We start from the raw sequence: 21,606 nt of genomic DNA, 5'->3' as shown, positions 1-21,606 counted from the left end.
CAGCCAAAGCCCCTTCCCGGCTCCCCCCATCCCCTGCAGCGTTAGCACGCCGCCCGGCAGCACTGGGGGGCAGGGCTGTGCGCCTGTGAGGGAACGCGGCGGCGGGGCTGGCAGTGGCGGCCAGAGCCCCTCCCCTGCTTCCCCTCTCCTCTACAGTCTCAGCATGCTGCTTGGGCGGGACGGGGCCAGACACCTGCTCTAAGCTGAGCGGCACGGTAAGGGGGCCAGGGAGTTGGAGAAGGGGAGCAATCGGGGGGGGGGTTGGATGGGTCGGGAGTTTGGGGGGGGGGCTGTCGGTGGTAGGGGTGTGGAGAGGGGTTGGGACAGTCAGGAACAGGGAGCGGGGGGGGTTAGATGGATTTGGGGTTCTGGGGGGTCTGTCAGGGAGGCAGGGGTGTGGAGAGGGGTCGAGGCAGGCAGGGAGCAGAGGAGGTTGGATGGGTTGGGAGTTCTGGGGGTCCTGTCAGGGGGCGGGGAGCAGTTGGATAGGGCATGGGAGTCCCAGGGGTCTGTCTGGGGGTGGGGGTGTGAATATGGTGTAGGGGTGTGGATAAGGGTCGGGGCAGTCAGGGGACAGGTAGGGTCCGAGATGGGCAGTTAGGGTGGGGCGTTCTCAGGAGGGAGCAGTCAGGGGACAAGGTAGGAGCAGAGGTAGACTTTGCACATCAGGTGGCAGCTTCCAAGGGGGTTTCTGTGATCAAACCCGTCACAGTGGGCATAGACGGTCACCCTGATACAAGGGGCAGGGCAAGGACTGTGGAATTATTGCCCGGATCTGAGAGTTGAGACACGGAAGGTGGAGAAAATGGCGGACTGCTACTGGAGAGCCTGTGTGGCCCGGCTCGCCAAGCAGCAATGGGGACTGCTTCAGCTGCTGTGGGGGAGGGCACATGGACCTCATTGGGAAAATTTATTTTTTTTATCCCGCATGGTTTGCTGACAAAAGCTTAGATAGGGGGTGGGGTCCTAGGGGGCAGTTAGTGGCAGGGGTCCCAGGAGGGGGCAGTCAGGGGATAAGGAGCGGGGGGGTTGGGGGTTCTGAGGGGGGCAGTCAGGGGGTGGAAAGTGGGAGGGAGTGGATGGGGCAGGGTGGGGGCGGGGCTAGAGCGGGGCTTCCCCCCCCCCCCCCCAAGTGTCCTCTTTTTTGATTGTGGAAATATGGTAACCCTAATTTGGGTTTCTTTAATTTCCTAATCATTAACAGATTTAGCTTTGGTTGCTTGTGGCGCTGCAAGCTGTTAAAATTACCATTTGCATTTTGCTAATTTTAAACCAGGGGCTGCTTTTTTTCCATTAGTATCAAGAGCAAGATCTTCGGTGGAACAAAACACTAAAATGACATTACATAGCTTGGTATGTTACACGCAGCTCTCACATACTGGATCAGTATGCCACATTCCTCTATTAAAAATCATGAGTCAGAACCACAAGTCATGAGATTGGCTTAAAGGTTTTTTTTTAAATAATACATTCTGAAGTCTTTCAATTTGCTTTTTGTTTTTTGAGACTTCAGGGTTCACATTTTCCAGCTTTTGTCAGCAAACCATGCGGGATAAAAAAAAATAAATTTTCCCCTCAATGAAAGCTCAAATTCTCATTTAATAGTATGACTCCAGGTCCTGAATCTTTCAGAAAAACACCAAATAGTGTGAGACTCTCAATAAAATAATGAAAGTTGGCAACATTGCAACAGCAAAATCTTCAAACCTTAAGAATTTATCCAGAAGGGGTGTTGCCTGTTTATGTAACTTCTTCTTTTGACTTAGTCCACTGTGACTTCTATTCTTTCATAGTCATATGACAGTTTTCAGTTCAGTTTTCTTTCTTACCAGTTTGCTTGTGTGTGTCCATGTAATATCCAAGAGGCATCTTGCCATGCATTTCTATTCTTTAGTTTCTGCTCACTTTCCTTAATAAATGTAGGTGGTTTGTTGTAGAGAATTTGAGTCAACAGCTATTTATTATTTATATAGTGCCATTGTAACTTTACATGCAATATGTTCAGTAGGACGGATTGGGGGGAAAATGAGAGAAAGGGAGTCTGGAGAAGAGAAGTTTATGGAAGTCCAGATATAACCGAGTTTACTGATCTTTTTTGGCAGGTGTAGTGGGGTGGCTGCCTCACTCCTGAAAAACAGGGGTTAAAAGCAGACCTGGAAAGGGCTGCGGCTGTGAAAGGCTAGGCTGATTGGGGAAGCAAGCACAGCTGGGGGCATGCCCCAATCAGGCCACAGCTGGCCCTATAAAAGAGCTGTGAGCCAGGCGTTGGAGGAGTCTCACTCTAGCTAGTTGCCCGGAAGCAAGGTATCTGAGGTGGAGCAGTGCTGGGGAAGGGGAAGGGCAAGGGGAGCTAGGGAGCTCCAGCCTGGTAAACCCCCAGGCTGTAGGCCTTGGTGAAGGCCTACAAAAGGTACTGGGGCTGCAGAGGGGCAGCCCAGGGATAGGCAAAGGCCAATGATGAGTGACCATTACAGACTGCAGTCTGCCCCAGTGAGCAGGGGCTAGATGACTGACAGTAGCCACTGAGGCAAGGTGGGTTTAGAGGGTTGGGGGTTCCCCTGGGAGGGGAGACCCAGAGTGTGGGGGTATTGCTGGGGCAGAACCCTGAGGAAAAGGGCACTGGTGTCCGGGAGGGATACGGGGCCTGAGGCAGGCAAGACGTCAGCCAGCAGAGGGCACTACGGAGCTGGAAAAGAGCTAATTCCCAGGACAACCAGCAGGAGGTGCCGCACCATTGAGTCATCACTTTGATACACATGGTGCAGAATGTGGGTGTGACAGTGTACCCAATAAGGCTTTATGGTGGGAGGGTGCTTATAAATGTATGTATGACATAACTGGAATATGTTTTGTGCTGCCTGTGCTATGTAATATATCTCCGTAAAGGTTATGGTCTACTATATCTATTCATCCTATTTGTACATGTATATCATTTTCTACTTGAGGTTAAGAATATGGGCTGTATGCTGGCTTGGTTTCTAAGTAAGCTTTGTGAGGCATTTAGTCAGCTTCTTTAGGAAGGAATTCGCCAGGTTAAGTACCTGATCAGGAAACACTTGGGGAACAATGCATCTTGGAATGCTCCAATCCACATAAGAAGTCTTCCTGGAGACATACAAGATACCAGGTGGACAATGGCTTCGGCCTGTAAAGACTGAGTCATGCAGGGACATGTGACTTGCCCTGGTGACTCCAGAACTCCATCTTGGAGCTGGACTTTGCATAGGAGGGAGGAGGGGGGTCTCCACCCACAAGAGAGAGTCTATTTAAACCTGTTGGAGACCCCTCCATTTGGTCTTCAGCTGGCTAAGGAAGGAGCCTCTCCACCTCCCTAGGATACTTGAAGGTAACTGGAACAAACAACAGTAACTACAGGGGGGGTGAGTGATTGCTGGACCCAGGCTAAAAGGAGATTAGCCTGTAAAAGGGAGCATTCTGGAACTGGTGAGGAACTTATCTGTATTTAGTTTGATTAGACATAGATTTGCACATTTTATTTTATTTTACTTGGTGACTTACTTTGTTCTGTCCATTACTACTTGGAACCACTTAAATCCTATTTTCTGTATTTAATAAAATCACTTTTTATTTAGTAATTTACTCAGAATATGTATTAATAGCTGGGGGAGCAAACAACTGTGCATATCTCTCTATCAGTGTTATAGAGTGTGAACAATTTATGAGTTTACTCTGCATAAGCTTTATGCAGGGTAAAACGGATTTATCTGGGTTTAGACCCCATTGGGAGTTGGGCATCTGAGTGCTAAAGACAAGCACACTTTTGTGAGCTGTTTTCAGGTAAACTTGCAGCTTTGGGGCAAGTGATTCAGACCCTGGGTCTGTGTTGGAGCAGACGGGAGTGTCTGGCTCAACAAGACAGGGTGCTGGAGTCCTGAGCTGACAGGAAAACAGGAGCAGAGGTAGACTTTGCACATCAGGTGGCAGCTTCCAAGGGGGTTTCTGTGATCAAACCCGTCACAGTGGGCATAGACGGTCACCCTGATACAAGGGGCAGGGCAAGGACTGTGGAATTATTGCCCGGATCTGAGAGTTGAGACACGGAAGGTGGAGAAAATGGCGGACTGCTACTGGAGAGCCTGTGTGGCCCGGCTCGCCAAGCAGCAATGGGGACTGCTTCAGCTGCTGTGGGGGAGGGCACATGGACCTCATTGGGGGCCAGGCACCTGGGGCTAGAGGCCGGTGCCGGGGCCTAAAAACTGTTTCGCCTGTGGGCAACTGGGACACTATAAATGAGAGTGCCCCTACCGGAATGGAGCAAAGAGGCTCCACCCGGGGAAATGGGGAGCAGCCAGAGTGCTCCCTGTGAAGTCAACAGGGGGGGGCTCCAAATGTGTTGGGCCTGTAGGGAGCCTGGGCACAGGAAGAGGGAGTGCCCCTACGGGACTCTCAGGGCCCAGGCTAGTCCTGAGGTGGCCAAAGGAAGGCACTGGATGTTCTTCCTGTGCCACAAGGGGAGCCAAGTAAGATGGCCTTCCCCCAGAAAAGAAGGGAGAGGCCGGAGGATCAGGCTCCGTCTGGGACTGGCCAAAGGGAAGTGGCAGTGTGGATGAAGACCCCTAGAGAGAAAGGGGCTGGGGCAGAGAGGCCCCAGCTAAACCTGAGAACCCACGCGGGAGCAGGACGATCTGTGGTGGAGACCCAGGGTATGTCTACACTACGGGATTTATATAATTCGGATTTGAAAAACAGGTTGTATAAAGTCGAAATGAATGCGGCCACACTAAGCACATTAATTCGGTGGTGTGCGTCCAAGTACCGGGGCTAGCGTCGATTTCTGCACCGTTGCACTGTGGGTAGCTATCCCATAGCTATCCCATAGTTCCCGCAGTCTCCCGCGCCCATTGGGATTGTGGGTTAAGATCCCAGTGCCTGATGGGACAAAAAACATCGTCGCAGGTGGTTCTGGGTACAGCCTCACCTCCTCCCTCCCTCCCTCCCTGCATGAAAGCAACGGACGTCAGACAACCATTTTCGCGCCTTTTTTCCTGGGTGGGTGAACACTGCAGACTCCATACCACGGCAAGCATGGAGCCCGCTGAGCTCAAGACAGCAGTCATGAATATTGTAAACACCTCGCGCGTTCTCGTGGAGTTTATGCTCAGCCAGGACCAGAAAAACGAGGCGAGGAGGCAGCGGCAGCGGCGGCGGCAGCGCAGCGACAAGCATGATGAGGACATTGACATGGACATGGACACGGATACAGAATTCTGTGAAACCACGGGCCCCGGTGCTTTGGAGATCATGTTGTTAATGGGGCAGATTCTATCCATGGAACGCCGATTCTGGGCAAGGGAAACAAGCACAGACTGGTGGGACCGCATAGTGTTGCAGGTCTGGGACGATTCCCAGTGGCTGCGGAACTTTCGCATGCGTAAGGGCACTTTCATGGAACTTTGTGACTTGCTGTCCCCTGCCCTGAAACGACAGAATACCAAGATGAGAGCAGCCCTCACAGTTGAGAAGCGCGTGGCGATAGCCCTGTGGAAGCTTGCAATGCCAGACAGCTACCGGTCAGTCGGGAATCAATTTGGAGTGGGCAAATCTACTGTGGGGGCTGCTGTGATGCAAGTAGCCAAAGCAATCACTCAGGTGCTGCTACGAAAGTTAGTGACTCTGGGAAATGTGCAGGCTATAGTGGATGGTTTTGCTGCAATGGGATTCCCTAACTGTGGTGGGGCGATAGACGGAACCCATATCCCTATCTTGGCACCGGAGCACCAAGCCACCGAGTACATAAACCGCAAGGGGTACTTTTCAATGGTGCTGCAAGCACTTGTGGATCACAAGGGACGTTTCACCAACATCAACGTGGGCTGGGCGGGAAGGGTTCATGACGCTCGCGTCTTCAGGAACACTACTCTGTTTAAAGGGCTGCAGCAAGGGACTTACTTTCCGGACCAGAAAATAACCGTTGGGGATGTTGAAATGCCAATAGTTATTCTTGGGGACCCAGCCTACCCCTTAATGCCATGGCTTATGAAGCCATACACAGGCAGCCTGGACAGGAGTCAGGAGCTGTTTAACTACAGGCTAAGCAAGTGCAGAATGGTGGTAGAATGTGCATTTGGCCGTTTAAAAGGTCGCTGGCGATCATTATTGACTCGCTCTGACCTCAGCCAAAGAAATCTCCCCATTGTTATTTCTGCTTGCTGTGTGCTCCACAATCTCTGTGAAAGTAAGGGGGAGACCTTTATGGCGGGGTGGGAGGCTGAGGCAAATCGCCTGGCTGCTGATTACGCGCAGCCAGACACCAGGGCAATTAGAAGAGCACACCAGGAAGCGCTGTGCATCAGAGAAGCTTTAAAAACCAGTTTCATGACTGGCCAGGCTACAGTGTGAAATATGTTTGTTTCTCCTTCATGAAAACCCGCCCCCTTTATTGACTGATTTTCTGTAAGGAACCCACCCTCCCCCTTCCCCCAGCTTTCTTTCAAACCAAATAAAGTCACTATCATTTAAAAATCATTTATTCTTTATTAATAGATTAGAAAAAGAGGGAGGGAACCCGGGTGGTATTTGGGAGGAGGATTGCTGGGAAGGAAAAAGCCACAAAGAAAAGGTTAAAAAAATGACAGCCTTTTGCTTGGGCTGTCTACTGGGGTGGAATGGGAAGGTGTACGGAGCCTCCCCCCCCGCGTTCTTACACGTCTGGGTGAGGAGGATACGGAACATGGGGAGGGGGGAGGGTGGAACAGGGGCTGAAGCGGCAGTCTGTTTTCCAGCAGCCGTTCCTGAAGCTCCACCAGACGCTGGAGCATGTCTGTTTGCTCACGCAGCAGCCCCAGCGTTGCATCCTGCCTCCTCTGGTCTTCCTGCCGCCACCTCTCATCTCGAGCGTCTCTCCTGTCCTCACGTTGGTCCCTCCTGTCCTCACGTTGGTCCCTCCTGTCCTCACGTTCACTGGCTTCTTTCCTATACTTTGAAACTGTTTCCTTCCACTCATTCAGATGAGCTCTGTCACTGCGGCTGGATTCCATAATTTCAGAAAACATCTCGTCTCGCGTTCTCTTCTTACGACGCCTTATCTGTGATAACCTTCGGGATGGAGGAGGGAGGCTTGAGGAATTTGCAGCTGCTGTAGGGAGGGGGAAAAAGAGAGAATTATTTAAAAAGCTACATTTTGAAGAACAATGCTTATACTCTTTCACGGTGACCAACACTATTCACATTACAGAGCACATGTGATTTCTGTGCAAGGTCGCATTTTGCCTCTTAATGCTGAGTGCCTGTGGCTTTGCTGCTAGAGATCACAGGTCTGGGCAACAGAATTCGGCTTGCATGCGGCCATGGTAAGCCATTGTCTTACAGCTTCTGCGCCCTCCTTTCCCACATACCAAGCATAGCCTGTAGATTGCTGCGGTTTTTCTGTTAACATTCAGCAGCACCAGAAAACAAACTAACCACCCCCACCTCTCGCCATGAATTCTCTGGGATGATCGCTGTACCCCTCCCCCCCACCGCGTGGCTGGTATCAGGGAAGATCCCTGCAGGCACCAAACTAACCACCCCCCCCCGCCGCCGCCTCCCTCCCGCCATGAATTCTCTGGGATGATCACGGTACCCCTCCCCCCACCGCGTGGCTGGTAACAGGGAAGATCCCTGCTAGCCAAACGCGAAAAACTCAGGCCCAATTTCCCATCTGCGCTTGGCTAACTGCAGGGAAGGATTTATTTTCCGCCACAGGCAAACAGCCCAGTAGGAACGGCCACCTCTGTCCCCTTAATTAAGTTCCCGTATTTCAACCAGGTTACCAGGAGTGATATCACTCTCCTGAGGATTACACAACAAGATAAAGAATGGATGTTGCTTGAATGCCAGCAAACACCGGGACCATACGCTGCCAGGATTTGTCAGGCAATGATACCAGATTACTTGCTGCAAGCATGGCGTGGTCAAGTGTCTTACCATGGAGGAGGGAATAAGGATGCACTGCCCAGAAACCTTCTGGCAAGGCTTTCGGAGTACCTCCAGGAGAGCTTCATGGAGATGTCCCTGGAGGATTTCCGCTCCATTGCCAGACACGTTAACAGACTTTTCCAGTAGCTGAACTGACCGCGAATGCAAAGTCAGGCAAAGTAATCATTAAAAACCGTTTGCTTTTAAAACAAGTTTTATGTTTTAAAAGGTAAACTCACCTGAGGTCCCTTCCATGGGGTCAGAGTCTTGGGTACTGGCTTGGGAGGGTACTTCAGTCAGGGTGAGAAAAAGATCCTGGCTGTTGGGGAGAACGGAGTGCTGTGTGCTCTCTGCAAGCTCATCCTCATCCTCCTCCTCCTCCTCCTCTCCCCCATCGGCAGAATCCTCAGGCGTCGCTGATGAGACTATCCCCGACCCAGAATCCACGATCACAGGTGGGGTAGTGGTGGCAGCCCCCCCTAGAATTGCATGCAGCTCGGCGTAGAAGCGGCATGTCCACGGCTCTGACCCGGAGCGACCGTTTGCCTCCTTTGTTTTTTGATAGGCTTGTCTGAGCTCCTTGACTTTCACGCGGCACTGCTCAGAGTCCCTATTGTGGCCTCTCTCCATCATGCCCTTGGAGATTTTTTCAAAAGTTTTTGCATTTCGTCTTTTAGAACGAAGTTCTGCAAGCACTGAATCCTCTCCCCATACAGCGATCAGATCCAGTACCTCCCTCACGGTCCATGCTGGTGCTCTTTTTCGATTATCAGCCTGCATGGTTACCTGTGCTGATGAGCTATCTGTGGTCACCTGTGCTCTCCACGCTGGGCAAACAGGAAATGAAATTCAAATGTTCGCGGGGCTTTTCCTGTCTACCTGGCCAGTGCAAACGAGTTTAGATTGCTGTCCAGAGCGGTCACAATGATGCACTGTGGAATAGCTCCCGGAGGCCAATACCATCGAATTGCGGCCACACTATCCCTAATTCGAAATGTTAAAATCGATTTTGGCGCTACTCCGCTCGTCGGGGTGGAGTACAGAAATCGATTTAAAGGGCCCTTTACATCGAAATAAATAGCGTCGTTGTGTGGACGGTTGCAGGGTTAATTCGAATTAAAGCTGATAAATCCGAATTAAAGTCGTAGTGTAGACCAGGCCTTAGATAGACAGGGGAACCTACAAAGGAACGGGACCGGCTATGGTGGGGAGCCAGACTGTAGAAGAGGGAAGCAGGTTGCTCCTTTTAATAGATAGCTGGGCCCAAAGGAGGTCTCTCTCCTGCCGCAGGTTAAGAGGGAAGCTGGGGAGATAGACACACCTCTCTCCCTCTTCCCCCCCCTCTCCCGTGGTCTTAAGTGGGAGGGTGTGTAGTGGGGCAGCTGCCCCACTCCTGAAGAACAGGGGTTAAAAGCAGTCCTGGAGAAGGCTGCGGCTGTGAAAGGCTAGGCTGATTGGGAAAGCAGCCACAGCTGGCCCTATAAAAGAGCTGTGAGCCAGGAGCTGGAGGAGTCTCACTCTAGCCCTGGAGTGAGAAGGGCTGGCTGCCCGGGAGCAAGGTACCTGAGGTGGAGCAGTGCTGGGAAAGGGCAAAGGGAGCTGGGGAGCTCCAGCCTGGTAAACCCCCAGGCTGCAGGCCTTGGTGAAAGCCTACAAAAGGTACTGGGGCTGCAGAGGGGCAGCCCGGGGATAGGCAAAGACAGCAGGTCCTAACCCCTTGCCAATGACGAGTGGTCATTACAGACTGCAGTCTGCCCCAGTGAGCGGGGGCTAGATGACTGGCAGTAGCCACTGAGGCAAGGTGGGTTTAGAGGGTTGGGGGTTCCCCTGGGAGGGGAGACCCAGAGTGTGGGGTACTGCTGGGGCGGAACCCTGAGGAAAAGGGCACCGGTGTCCGGGAGGGATACGGGGCCTGAGGTAGGTGAGACATCAGCCAGCAGAGGGCGCTCTGGAGCTGGAAAAGAGCTAATTCCCAGGACAGCCAGCAGGAGGCACTGCAACAGTGAGTCGTCACTTCGCTACAGGAGGTTATAGACACAGCACAGCCAGTTCCAAGTTTCAGCCCTAGAACAAGAGCGTTCTGGGAGATATAGTTCCATGCTAGGAATCACAGGCTGGGCAGCAATGCATGTGCGGAGAGTTGGAAGTGAAGGAAGAAGCCATGATATGGCTATGTCCTATGGCCAGGATTCCCAAGAGAGGGTGGAAGAAAGCCCCCTTTCACTGTTCTGTATCAATAAGGGAAGTCTGTTGGATAGACAGGAAGTACCGTATCTTAGAAATGTTATGCAGAAAGAATCTGCAAGACCTAGAGAGAGCCTGGATGTGAAGACCTAGAGAGAGGCCCAAGTCAAAGATGACACCCAGATTATGGGCCTAAGTGATAAGATAATGGTGTTGTCCACAGTGATCAAGAAAGGAAGTAGCAGGGACGGCTTGTGGGGTGGTGGAGAGCTTGAGCTTTGTTTTAACCATGTTGAGGTTAATGAGCTTGAACTGATAGCTAGACATCAAGAAATCGATATCTGAGAGACAGGCCAAGATTTTAGTTGGCATTGCCCTTTGGATGGTCATAGGAACTCCTCACAAATGTAGAAAATTGACACTATTAACTGAAGACTTTCCATACTTTTACTATACTTGTAGTTAGCCATGTAAAATTCCTCTGAGATCCAAATACCCTTTCCTCTGAATCAAATCTTTTGAAATATGTAATATCCATAATGTGTCTGAATCCTTTATAGCTCTTCTTTCAGTACTAATAAAGAGGCCTGAGAAAGTGAAAGAAGTCTGAGTAAAATAAATAGTAGGGGAATTTTAGAAAAGAATTATTAGACCTGGAAGGTATATTGTATACACTAGTAATGGGTAAGTATTTTCCGTGTCCATAATTAAAGCTCAAAAGGTAACCTAGACAGTCTAGACACTTTGGAAGGAAATCGGAAAGCCTCTCATCACCCATATTGGTTAGCCTTTATTTTTTGCTACTCATAAAAGACACAGTACATCTAAGGTTGCCTAGCATAATCAGCTCCGGTCTTTACTGAACCTCTGGAGAAAAAAATCTTCTCTTTACATTTCTCAGCTGGATCCTGCAAGTTGCTTCTCAGTGCAATTGAGACTGGTCAACTCATGAGATAAGTCACTTTGTCAGCATGCCAGAATTCAGAATTTTCCCCAACATATTTCACATAAAGCACATTGGAGCAAATGCTAAAATAATCCTGACTTCAAGCACTAGAGGATTAAGTTGGCTTTTATATTTTTAATTAAGTTCTTTCTAAATCCTAGAAATTCTTAAAGGATTGTTTTTTATGCCCTTTAGGCATTTTGGATTGTATTCCAAAAGCTGAAAAGTTTGTGAAATGACACATTCTGTAGCAACTAGCTAAGCTGTGTTGAAGTATCCGTTTTGGTTTGAAGGAATTTTCCGATAAAACTTGATGTTCTCTCCAGTATTTATACTGGTCATTTATAATTAGAAAAGAATTTCCAAATTCCTCCACTCCAAATTGTAGTTATTGCAGGTGCATCCACCCTAGAATCAGGAACCTATGCAGAAGAGTTCTGTAACCACGACACATGGGGTGAAATCCTGACTCCATTTACGTCAACGAGAGTTTTGCCATAGACTTAAATGGGACCAGAATTTCACCCTTGGCCTCTATGTGAAGCTAAACTTCAGATAAATGTCCTGGGATAGGGTGGCCATGTATGTGCTTTCAGAGACCTGATATCCCAAAGGTGATCATGCTTTAAGTGAACAAACAGGCCACTCTGATCTACATCAACAAAAATGGAGGGAGAAGGTTTCTTCTCCTGTGAAAGTGGAACTGGGCAGTTAGGCCCTTCACCTAGACTTCACCGGCGCGACTTGGCACCCGAGGCCATGTCGACATCGACGGCACCGCCTTGGCAGCATGGCCAGTGGCCAGCTCAGTGGCGTTATTGGAGCATGTGGGGAGTGCCGGTCATAGCGTTGACCCCTGCATACCGTTCATCTGCTTCCGCCTTGGAACAACAGCTGGTGGCACTGACAGCACCTGGCTCGGAGGTCAAGGCACGCTTGGAGGTCAAGCTAGAGGAGACTGCACTCACCCCTAAGCTTCCCTCCCCCAGGGGGAAAGATGCCTTCCCTGGCAGTATAGTCATCATCTTCATCTGCAGACGAGGCGGTTGCAGGACCCTTGAGGGCCAGCCTGCCAGATGATTTTAAAGAACACCAGGCCCTGCTTCAAAGGGTGTCTGAGAACTTTTGGCCTTCCACCCTCTGTTCCAAGGCAGGTCGGTCTTCACTTATGACATGACGGCCCAGTTCTTGAAAGATCTGGAGCGTCTATACCTTCATGTCCAGGACCCTGTTCCTCCCTGCGATTTGAATCTCGTGCTGTCGAGGCTCATGAGGCCTCCCTTCAAACCTCTGGCTTCCTGCTCTCCTCTCCTTCTCTCCTAGAAGGTTTTGTTCCTTGTGGCAGTTAAGTTTGCCCGCAAGGTATCTGAGATCAGGGCACTTACTTCAGAACCGCCCTATACCATATTCTACAAAGATAAGGTCCAGTTGTGGCCCTGCCCAAGGTAGTTTCCCAGTTTCATACCAGCCAGGACATAGACTTACTGGTCTTCTTTCCAAAACCCCATAAATCCGAAGAAGAATGCAGGTTACACACCGTGGATGTCAGGAGGGTGCTGGCCTTCTATATTGACAGGACAAAGCCATTTTGCAAGTCAACGCAGCTGTTTGTTGCGGTGGCAGACAGGATGAAAGGTCGCCCAGTGTCTGCCCAGTATTTCATCCTGGATCACAGCCTGCATTTGATACTGCTATGAGCTGGCAAATGTGCCTCCACTGGCGATAGTCAAGGCGCACTCATGGCTCAGGTGCCGATCCAAGAGATTTGTAGAGCTGATACCTGGTTGTCTGTCTGTCCACATATTCACGTCCCCCTATGTGCTTACTCAGCAGGCCTGGGACGATGCTGGCTTCAGCAGAGCAGTGCTGCAAGACTATGAACTCCGAGCCCACCTCCATTGGCACTGCTTGTGAATCACCTAGAATAGAATTGACATGAGCAAGCACTCGAAGAAAAAAAAAACGGTTGCCTACCTTTTCGTAACTGTTGTTCTTTTAGATGTTTTCCTCATGTCCATTCAATTACCCACCCTCCTGCCCCTCTGTCGGAGTTGCCGGCAAGAAGGAACTGAGAGAGCGTAGGGTCGGCAGCGCCTGATATACTGACACAGGGATGCAGCACTCAAAGGGGTGCCACTGCTGACCCTCTGGTTACCGCTAAGGCAAAAATCTCCGACAGCGCACGTGGGCATGCGTACACCTACAATGGAATGGTCATGAGCAACACATCTCAAAGAACAACAGTTACAAAAAGGTAAGTAACCGTTTTTTCCTCAAATGAAGCACACCCAGGCTGGAATTCTGTTGTTCTACACAGGAAAAATTCAGACCACAGTGGAAGTTAACACCTTTCCCATTCATAGATTCATAGATTCTAGGACTGGAAGGGACCTCAAGAGGTCATCGAGTCCAGTCCCCTGCCCTCATGGTAGGACCAAATACTGTCTAGACCATCCCTGATAGACATTTATCTAACCTCCTCTTAAATATCTCCGGAGATGGAGATTCCACAACCTCCCTAGGCAATTTATTCCAGTGTTTAACCACCCTGATAGTTAGGAACTTTTTCCTAATGTCCAACCTAAACGTCCTTTGCTGCAGTTTAAGCCCATTGCTTCTTGTTCTATCCTTAGAGGCTAATGAGAAAAAGTTTTCTCCCTCCTCCTTATGACACCCTTTTAGATACCTGAAAACTGCTATCATGTCCCCCCTCAGTCTTCTCTTTTCCAAACTAAACAAACCCAATTCTTTCAGCCTTCCTTCATAGGTCATGTTCTCTAGACCTTTAATCGTTCTTGTTGCTCTTCTCTGGACTCTCTCCAATTTCTCCACATCTTTCTTGAATGCGGTGCCCAGAACTGGACACAATACTCCAGTTGATTACATTCCGTGGAGGACATTCAGGTTTACCTTGTTTCTGTTTCCCTCTAGTTGCAAAACTTCCGACTAAGCTCCACAAAGACAAAGTGTCCATATAAATCCAAACAGATTTGGTTGAGTTACAAACTGTTCAAAATCACCATTTCCCATCTGTGTTTTTCTCACAACAGCTTGTTCCTTGCTTGGAGTAAAAATCCTGAACATCCCAACACTGTGTGCACTGCCTTACTTCATTATGCCACAAATAGTGCACTTCTTGATAGGACACAGTCAACACAGATCCTCCCCCTGCAAACCAGGAGACTCTGAATTGAAGTCTCACTTTTTACTGACTAGTGTTAATAGTTCTGTGTCCTTTGCAACCCTTATTCTTGAGCAAGGCCTTCTACCCCATTGTGGAGTTATACAGGCTGGAAATATAACCCAACTCTCAGCTGTTTAGCCAGGCTACTTTAGAAGGAATCTGTCAAATCTAAACACTCAACTATACAGTGTTTCAAATGGACGTACTGATGGTTTTGTACGTCCATTTGAAACACTGTATAGTTGAGTGTTTAGATTTGACAGATTCCTTCTAAAGTAGCCTGGCTAAACAGCTGAGAGTTGGGTTATATTTGAGTTTGTTACCTATCTTCTAGTGGCTGGTGCACAATGGAGAACAATCTATTTCTGCTGCCAGCTACTATAGTTAATCCTTTCACTTTAGTGGCATAGGTGCCATAGTGTTGAATATCCAGAAGTCAAATCCTGCTGATGACAGGGAGGTTATTACATTTGCACATAACAGAATTCATTTGCTTTTTTAAAAAATCCTAGCAAATTACATACCATTCTTTCAATGTAGTTTTTTTGTATGATTTCAAAGGCCTGAACATTAGGAAATGCAAAAATTAAGATTGTCCATGCAATGTTAATTCTACCTCCTTGTTTGTATACATTATGATATAGGCTTTAATTACAGGATCACATACTATTTTTTTTTCCCACAGACTCTGCCTCATTCAATGAACAAGATGGTTCGTGTTCAGAGAATGAATCTAGAGTGTGCAGTGAATGAGGCTGTTGTTTGTAGGAACCGCTGCTTTATTTGTTGCAGAAGTTGGAAGGTGTGTGGTGAATGAGACAGGATTGCCAGAAGAGAAAGGATTGTATCATAGCTAAGGGAGTTAAATGCCATCCTGGAGAATTGGATTCTATCTCAGACTCTGCCCTAGAGTTCCTATGTGATGCGCAGCAACTACCTTAAACCATACTTTTCACATATGACCATTAATTGTGTGTTCCTCATATTCAGGTTGCTCAGTTTTAGACACCTGGAGCCTGTTTTCAGAAGAGCTGAGTGCTCACATTTGCAGTTGTATTCACCCAGAGCATTTGAGGCTCAGTCTCTCTTGCAGAAAGGTTGTATGGTCTGAAGGAATGAGCTGAGCATAGGGTTGGGCATCAGTAAATTCCTGAGTTTGAATCCTGGCTCTTCCACTGATTTACTGTGGAGCATGTCACTTTGTGTTTCTGTTTCTCTATCTGTAAGATGCTTACTCAGCTACTTCATGGGGTGTTTAAATGATTAATTAGTTAATATCTGCACAGTCCTTTAAATATAAAAATGCTAAGGACTCTGAAAAATCAGGCCTAAGGTGTCTCAGTTTAGGCAACCGATCATTAAGGTACCCAGAATTAGTTGATATTTTTGTATGTACTGTAATTGTAGCCGTGTCAGTCACAGGATATTCATTAAGTTCAGAATATACCTGAAGAAGAGCTTTGTGTGGCTCAAAAACTTGTGTCTCTCACCAGCAGATATTACGTCACCCAATAAAAGATATTACGTCACCCACCTTGATATTTTGACCTTAATCTCCCTGCCTCGGTCTCTGTCTGAGAAAGCCCTCACTCTTTAATGTATGTTAGGCCCAGATCGTATAGTGATGAGCCATAGAAAAGTTAATGAGGCAAGTATTAATTCCATATTCATTGCAGGGTTTGTATATGGTACAGTAAATAAGGTAAGGGGACCACATATTGAATGATAAGTATTAAGAGAAATATTGAACAACTTCCTTGTTCAGTGAACACAGTTCAGCTAGACCAACTAACTGGCCAGTCGGAACATAGTTTTAGTGAATCAGTGTCCCCAGCCAGATTTAAATTTGAATTAATTCCTGAGAGGAAGAGAGCAACTACAGAATCTAGCTGAAAAGAACTTTTATATATTGAGATTTTTGTGAGATAGAGAAATCCTATTGAAGGATAGAGCAACTGAAGTGGACAGAATCATACTGTGTAACAGTGGACTTTTGAGGAGTTGAATAAAAGGGATAATTTTGTCTAATTTTGTGTCCAATATTTTTTAGGTACAAGCCTATGCAGAAAGTGGATGGAGTTGCAGATGGTTTCACAGGAAGTGGTCAGCAGACAGGCACATCTGTTGAACAAACTGTAATTGCCCAAAGTCAACATCATCAACAGTTTTTGGGTATGTGAGGGTACATTATACTGGTGTACAAATAAAAATCATGAATCACCATGAATGCCAAGTCATACCATTACCACAATTCTCTCTAGACTTAGGGTGTCCCATTAAAGCTGTCATTCATATTGTAGTGCCCATCTTTAAAAAAAGGGAAGGAGGAGGATCCGGGGAACTACAGGCCAGTCAGCCTCACCTCAGTCCCTGGAAAAATCATGGAGCACGTCCTCAAGGAATCAATTATGAAACACTTAGAGGAGAGGAACGTGATCAGGAGCAGTCAGCATGGATTCACCAAGGGGAAGTCGTGCCTGACTAACCTAATTGCCTTCTATGATGAGATAACTGGCTCTGTGGATGAGGGGAAAGCAGTGGATGTGTTATTCCTTGACTTTAGCAAAGCTTTTGATACGGTCTCCCACAGTATTCTTGCCAGCAAGTTAAAGAAGTATGGGCTGGATGAATGGACTGTAAGGTGGATAGAAAGCTGGCTAGAACGTCGGGCTCAATGGGTAGTGATCAATGGCTCCATGTCTAGTTGGCAGCCGGTTTCAAGCGGAGTGCCCCAAGGGTCGGTCTTGGGGCCGGTTTTGTTTAATATTTTTATTAATGATCTGGAGGATGGTGTGGACTGCACTCTCAGCAAGTTTGCAGATGACACTAAACTAGGAGGCGTGGTAGATACACTAGAGGGTAGGGATCGGATACAGAGGGACCTAGACAAATTAGAGGATTGGGCCAAAAAAAACCTGATGAGGTTCAACAAGGACAAGTGCAGAGTCCTGCACTTAGGACAGAAGAATCCCGTGCACTGCTACAGACTAGGGACCGAGTGGCTAGGTAGCAGTTCTGCAGCAAAGGACCTAGGGGTCACAGTGGATGAGAAGCTGGATATGAGTCAACAGTGTGCTCTTGTTGCCAAGAAGGCTAATGGCATTTTGGGCTGTATAAGTAGGGGCATTGCCAGTAGATCGAGGAACGTGATCGTTCCCCTTTATTTGACATTGGTGAGGCCTCATCTGGAGTACTCTGTCCAGTTTTGGGTCCCACACTACAAGAAGGATGTGGAAAAATTGGAAAGAGTCCAGCGGAGGGCAACAAAAATGATTAGGGGTCTGGAGCACATGACTTATGAGGAGAGGCTGAGGGAACTGGGATTGTTTAGTCTCCAGAAGAGAAGAATGAGGGGGGATTTGATAGCAACCTTCAACTACCTGAAGGGGGGTTCCAAAGAGGATGGAGTTCGGCTGTTCTCAGTGGTGGCAGATGACCGAACAAGGAGCAATGGTCTCAAGTTGCAGAGGGGGAGGTCTAGGTTGGATATTAGGAAACACTATTTTACTAGGAGGGTGGTGAAGCACTGGAATGCGTTACCTAGGGAGGTGGTGGAGTCTCCTTCCTTGGAGGTTTTTAAGGCCTGGCTTGACAAAGCCCTGGCTGGGATGATTTAGTTGGGAATTGGTCCTGCTTTGAGCAGGGGGTTGGACTAGATGACCTCCTGAGGTCCCTTCCAACCCTGATATTCTATGATTCTATATTCGGGCACCCAGAAGCTAAGTTCCCACTAAGCTGCACGGCTGCCTATTAAGCCCTGCGCAGAGGCTCGGGGCTGCAGCGGGGAGAGGCGCCTCTCCCCCACCATGGACCTGCTCCAGATTTGCTGTGGCCGGCGGAGAGGCGCTCCGGCCCCAACCCAGCCCCGGCACGGACCTGCCATGGCCAGGGGAGAGGTGCCTTTCCCACCCCCTCAGCCTAGGTGCTGCTGCGGGGAACGAGAGCTGGGGGGATTCTTCTCTCCTCGACGTAGCCCCCAGGCAGCCTGCATCCCAAACCCCTCATCCCCAGCCCCACCCCGGAGCCCTCACCCCCCGACCCCGCGCCCCAATCCTCTGCCCCAGCACTGAGCCCCCCTCCCACACGCCGAACCCCTCGGCCCCACCCCCACCACGTGAATTTTGTTATGTGCACCAATATGGAGGTGATGGTGCACATAACAATATTCATTCCACATATGCGTGGGAAAAATTAGAGGGAACACTGCCCAGAAGTTATATACAGAAACTATATGCTACATCTTGAAGCTTATGCAACATTTCACATACCTCATGTATGTATAGAAGAAAAGTTGTGCAAAATCTATATTTGCACTATACTTGTAAACATATACTGCAACACAATTTACTGTATATATTGTGTGCCAAATTGACAAAGTCAGACTTAAAACTGATGCCTTAATATTTGTGCTCACACCCATTGTATGCTTCACTCCTGAATGTGTGTGTAAAATGGGGTTACATTCAAGCTTTGCAATTACAATGTAGCCATTACTATTTGGAAAAATGGCCATGTATGCTATATTTTTAAATTATATAATCTACACTATTGTTGACTGAAAGGACCAAAATTTGAAAACTTGTGGTCCAAGGTCTACATGCACAAAAATGTGTAATTTGTGCATATATCAGTTCATGAAGCATTTACCATAGGTGAACATATAAATCAGACATATGCACACAGCAGTGGTAATTTAATAACTATTTGCATATATAACCACCTGATTTGAACATGCCATTACATAATTGCACACTTAGTGTTAGGCTCATAAACTGGAATTTTTAAAAGTACTCATCATTGGCCTAACTTGGCTCCCATTGACTTCAGTGGTAGCATATTTAGGCCAGTGGTAAGTGTTTTTGAAACTTCCACCCATAACTGGTCACACGCTTGTTTTTTTGTTTGTTTGTTTGTTTTTTATGCAATATACTGAAAGTACACATTAGGTATGCATTAAAGTCCATTAAATTCCAAATATAAACACTGAATACTCTGACAAATGTGCTACTGAATGTACTAAAACTGCTCAATAGTGCTAAATAAAACCTAGTCAATGTGAATATGCTATAAACTCGCATATTGTACTTTATTCTGTGATTTACTGAAAATATCTTGTAGACTGAATACCTTAGTGCTTGCCTTTGATGTGCAGACATGTAGGATATACATAACTTCATTTTAGCATGTTATATATCCTACAGTATAATATATCTTCTACTTAAAAAAAAATAGTTTTTGTAAAATTTTGTGTTGATAATTTTTTATTGGTAGTTATAAAAATAAGGAAATCTTTGTTCTTCGGGTACTATGACCTTTTACAATTTATTTCTTTGTATCGTGCTTAAATGTTTTCCTAATTAAACTGTAATTGGCACCATCCACAATAGCTTTCTTCCATTATGTTGTCATGGAAACAGATGCATCTCGAGTACTTCCAGAGTTTGGAGAAGTTGAAATATCTTCTTTGCCAGATGGTACTACGTTTGAGGATATCAAATCACTGCAGAGTCTTTATAGAGAGCACTGTGAGGTAAGAAGGATGTATTTCATATACACTGTTTTACCTTTGATTCTTTCACTAGAAGTCAAACACTGTCAATGCAATATGACAATACAAACATATTATAGATAGCCTGAGAGTGTCTAACTTGTCTAAAAAGCAGTTTGTTTATTCAGTTCTAACGGAAATTTTACAATAAAATTTTTCTGGAGTCTCTCGTTTTGTAAGAAGAGCCAATATTAGTATATTTTATAGAATATTGAGAATGAAAATTAGTGTCAGTTTTTAAAAAGTTTGTTCTTGACCTTTTTTCAATTAGAGAAATTAGATTTCAGATTTTGCATACAATATTTTGGTTTTGCTGTGAGAGTAGAAATCTAATTAAATTAATCATTTCTATTTTTTACATTAAGAAACAAATATTTTTTTTCAAGTATTACAAAAACAAGATTCCTGAGATGAGTGCTTTAAGCCACATTTCATCTGGAATATTTCTGTGGCTATTACAACTATTTCAAATAATGATGTGAAATGGAAAAGATATATGAATCTTCAGTGCAGAAGTAGTCGTGGCAAATTTACCTTGTCTCCCTTGATTTTTTAGCTATTTTAAAAGTTTTGCTTATGTGAATTAATCAAATATGTTTGTTTAGGGTAGACCTTCTCTTTTTTGCCTCATATTCACTTATACTTCGATTAGTGTATCTCTCTGCACATACTGGATATATAATCTGATCATTGGTTAGATTAGAAACATGCATTTCACCACTATTCCTCCTAATTAGGCAAAATATAGCCAGTATATATATGTTGTCATAACATACCCTGCTAATGAAAATTTAGGTAGAAGACTACCTGCACTTGCTTTATTATTTTTTTTCAGGCAATATTGGATGTTGTAGTGAATCTTCAGTTTAGCCTGATAGAAAAATTGTGGCAAACGTTCTGGCGCTATTCTCCCTCCACTCAAGCTGATGGCACTGCTATTAGTGAACCAAGGTCAGTAAATGTCTCTTTTATTGGTTATCATCATCATCTAATTGCAGATGTCAAATCAAAAAGTAGTATAGTTTTAGATACTAACTGGAAACCTAACATGCTATCGTTAATTTACCAGGTTAAATTAATACTGTCTAAAATGTTTGTCCACGCTAACTAGTGTTTACCACAAATTACTTTTTTGAAATGATTGTATATGTATATCTACCATTTTGTTTGATTTGGATGACTACGGTAGAGGTATCTTTTCATAACGTTGTATTCAATCTTTTTGAGATAAAAGGACCATTCTTATCATACCTCTGCATAAGTTATGTGCTGTAGCAGAAATTTGAAGGCCATTTTTCAATCTCATGTGACACAAGGTGCAGCAGTGCTGTTGGGTGTGGTTCAGACATCTATAATGTTTTATTAAATAAAATATTTTAAAGTCCATTGTTTTTCTATCTTCATGTATTTGCATTTTCATTTATTCATTTGATACATTTGTTCACACCAGCAATCTGAGTGAAATAGAAAGTCGACTTCCGAAAGCAAAGCTGATTACTCTGTGCAAAAATGAGACTATTCTGAAATGGATGTGTAACTGTGACCATGTGATGTACCAGGCTTTGGTGGAGATTCTCATTCCTGACGTCCTTAGACCTATTCCTAGTAAGTTGAACACAGATGACGTCTTGTAAGGATTTTTTTTTGTCTGGTGATCTTATGCCTCCAATACCTCCCAGGAAACCTTTGGGAGTGATTTTGAAGGCTACAGGAGTAGTATATGTGGTCACTCTTAGTTTTATAGCGTAGAAAGGTATTAGTAGGTGTATGCATTGTATTTAAAGAAAAAGGTATTGGTGATTTCACCACATTTATAAGAGGATAGAA

At 46.4% G+C, this 21,606-nt stretch overlaps 1 protein-coding gene across 4 annotated transcripts in view; it reads left to right on the top strand.

Moving 5' to 3' along the window:
- RFX3 (regulatory factor X3) overlaps positions 1-21,606 on the top strand; it is a 230,499-nt gene that overhangs the window by 177,498 nt on the left and 31,395 nt on the right. For all 4 annotated transcript variants that reach the window (XR_008445484.1, XM_054032733.1, XM_054032732.1 and 1 more), the window contains 4 exons: positions 16,282-16,403; positions 19,649-19,761; positions 20,615-20,730; positions 21,230-21,384. Coding sequence is in view for 3 of the 4 variants with exons in the window: in XM_054032733.1 (XP_053888708.1) it covers positions 16,282-16,403; positions 19,649-19,761; positions 20,615-20,730; positions 21,230-21,384 (506 nt within the window). In the remaining variant the exon portion in view is untranslated. The remainder of the gene's footprint in view (positions 1-16,281; positions 16,404-19,648; positions 19,762-20,614; positions 20,731-21,229; positions 21,385-21,606) is intronic.

The sequence above is a fragment of the Malaclemys terrapin genome, chromosome 6, assembly GCF_027887155.1.
Source record: "Malaclemys terrapin pileata isolate rMalTer1 chromosome 6, rMalTer1.hap1, whole genome shotgun sequence".
Taxonomy (NCBI): Eukaryota; Metazoa; Chordata; order Testudines; family Emydidae; genus Malaclemys; species Malaclemys terrapin.
Note: the sequence above shows the minus strand (reverse complement) of the source record. Positions and strands in the feature narration are given on the sequence as shown.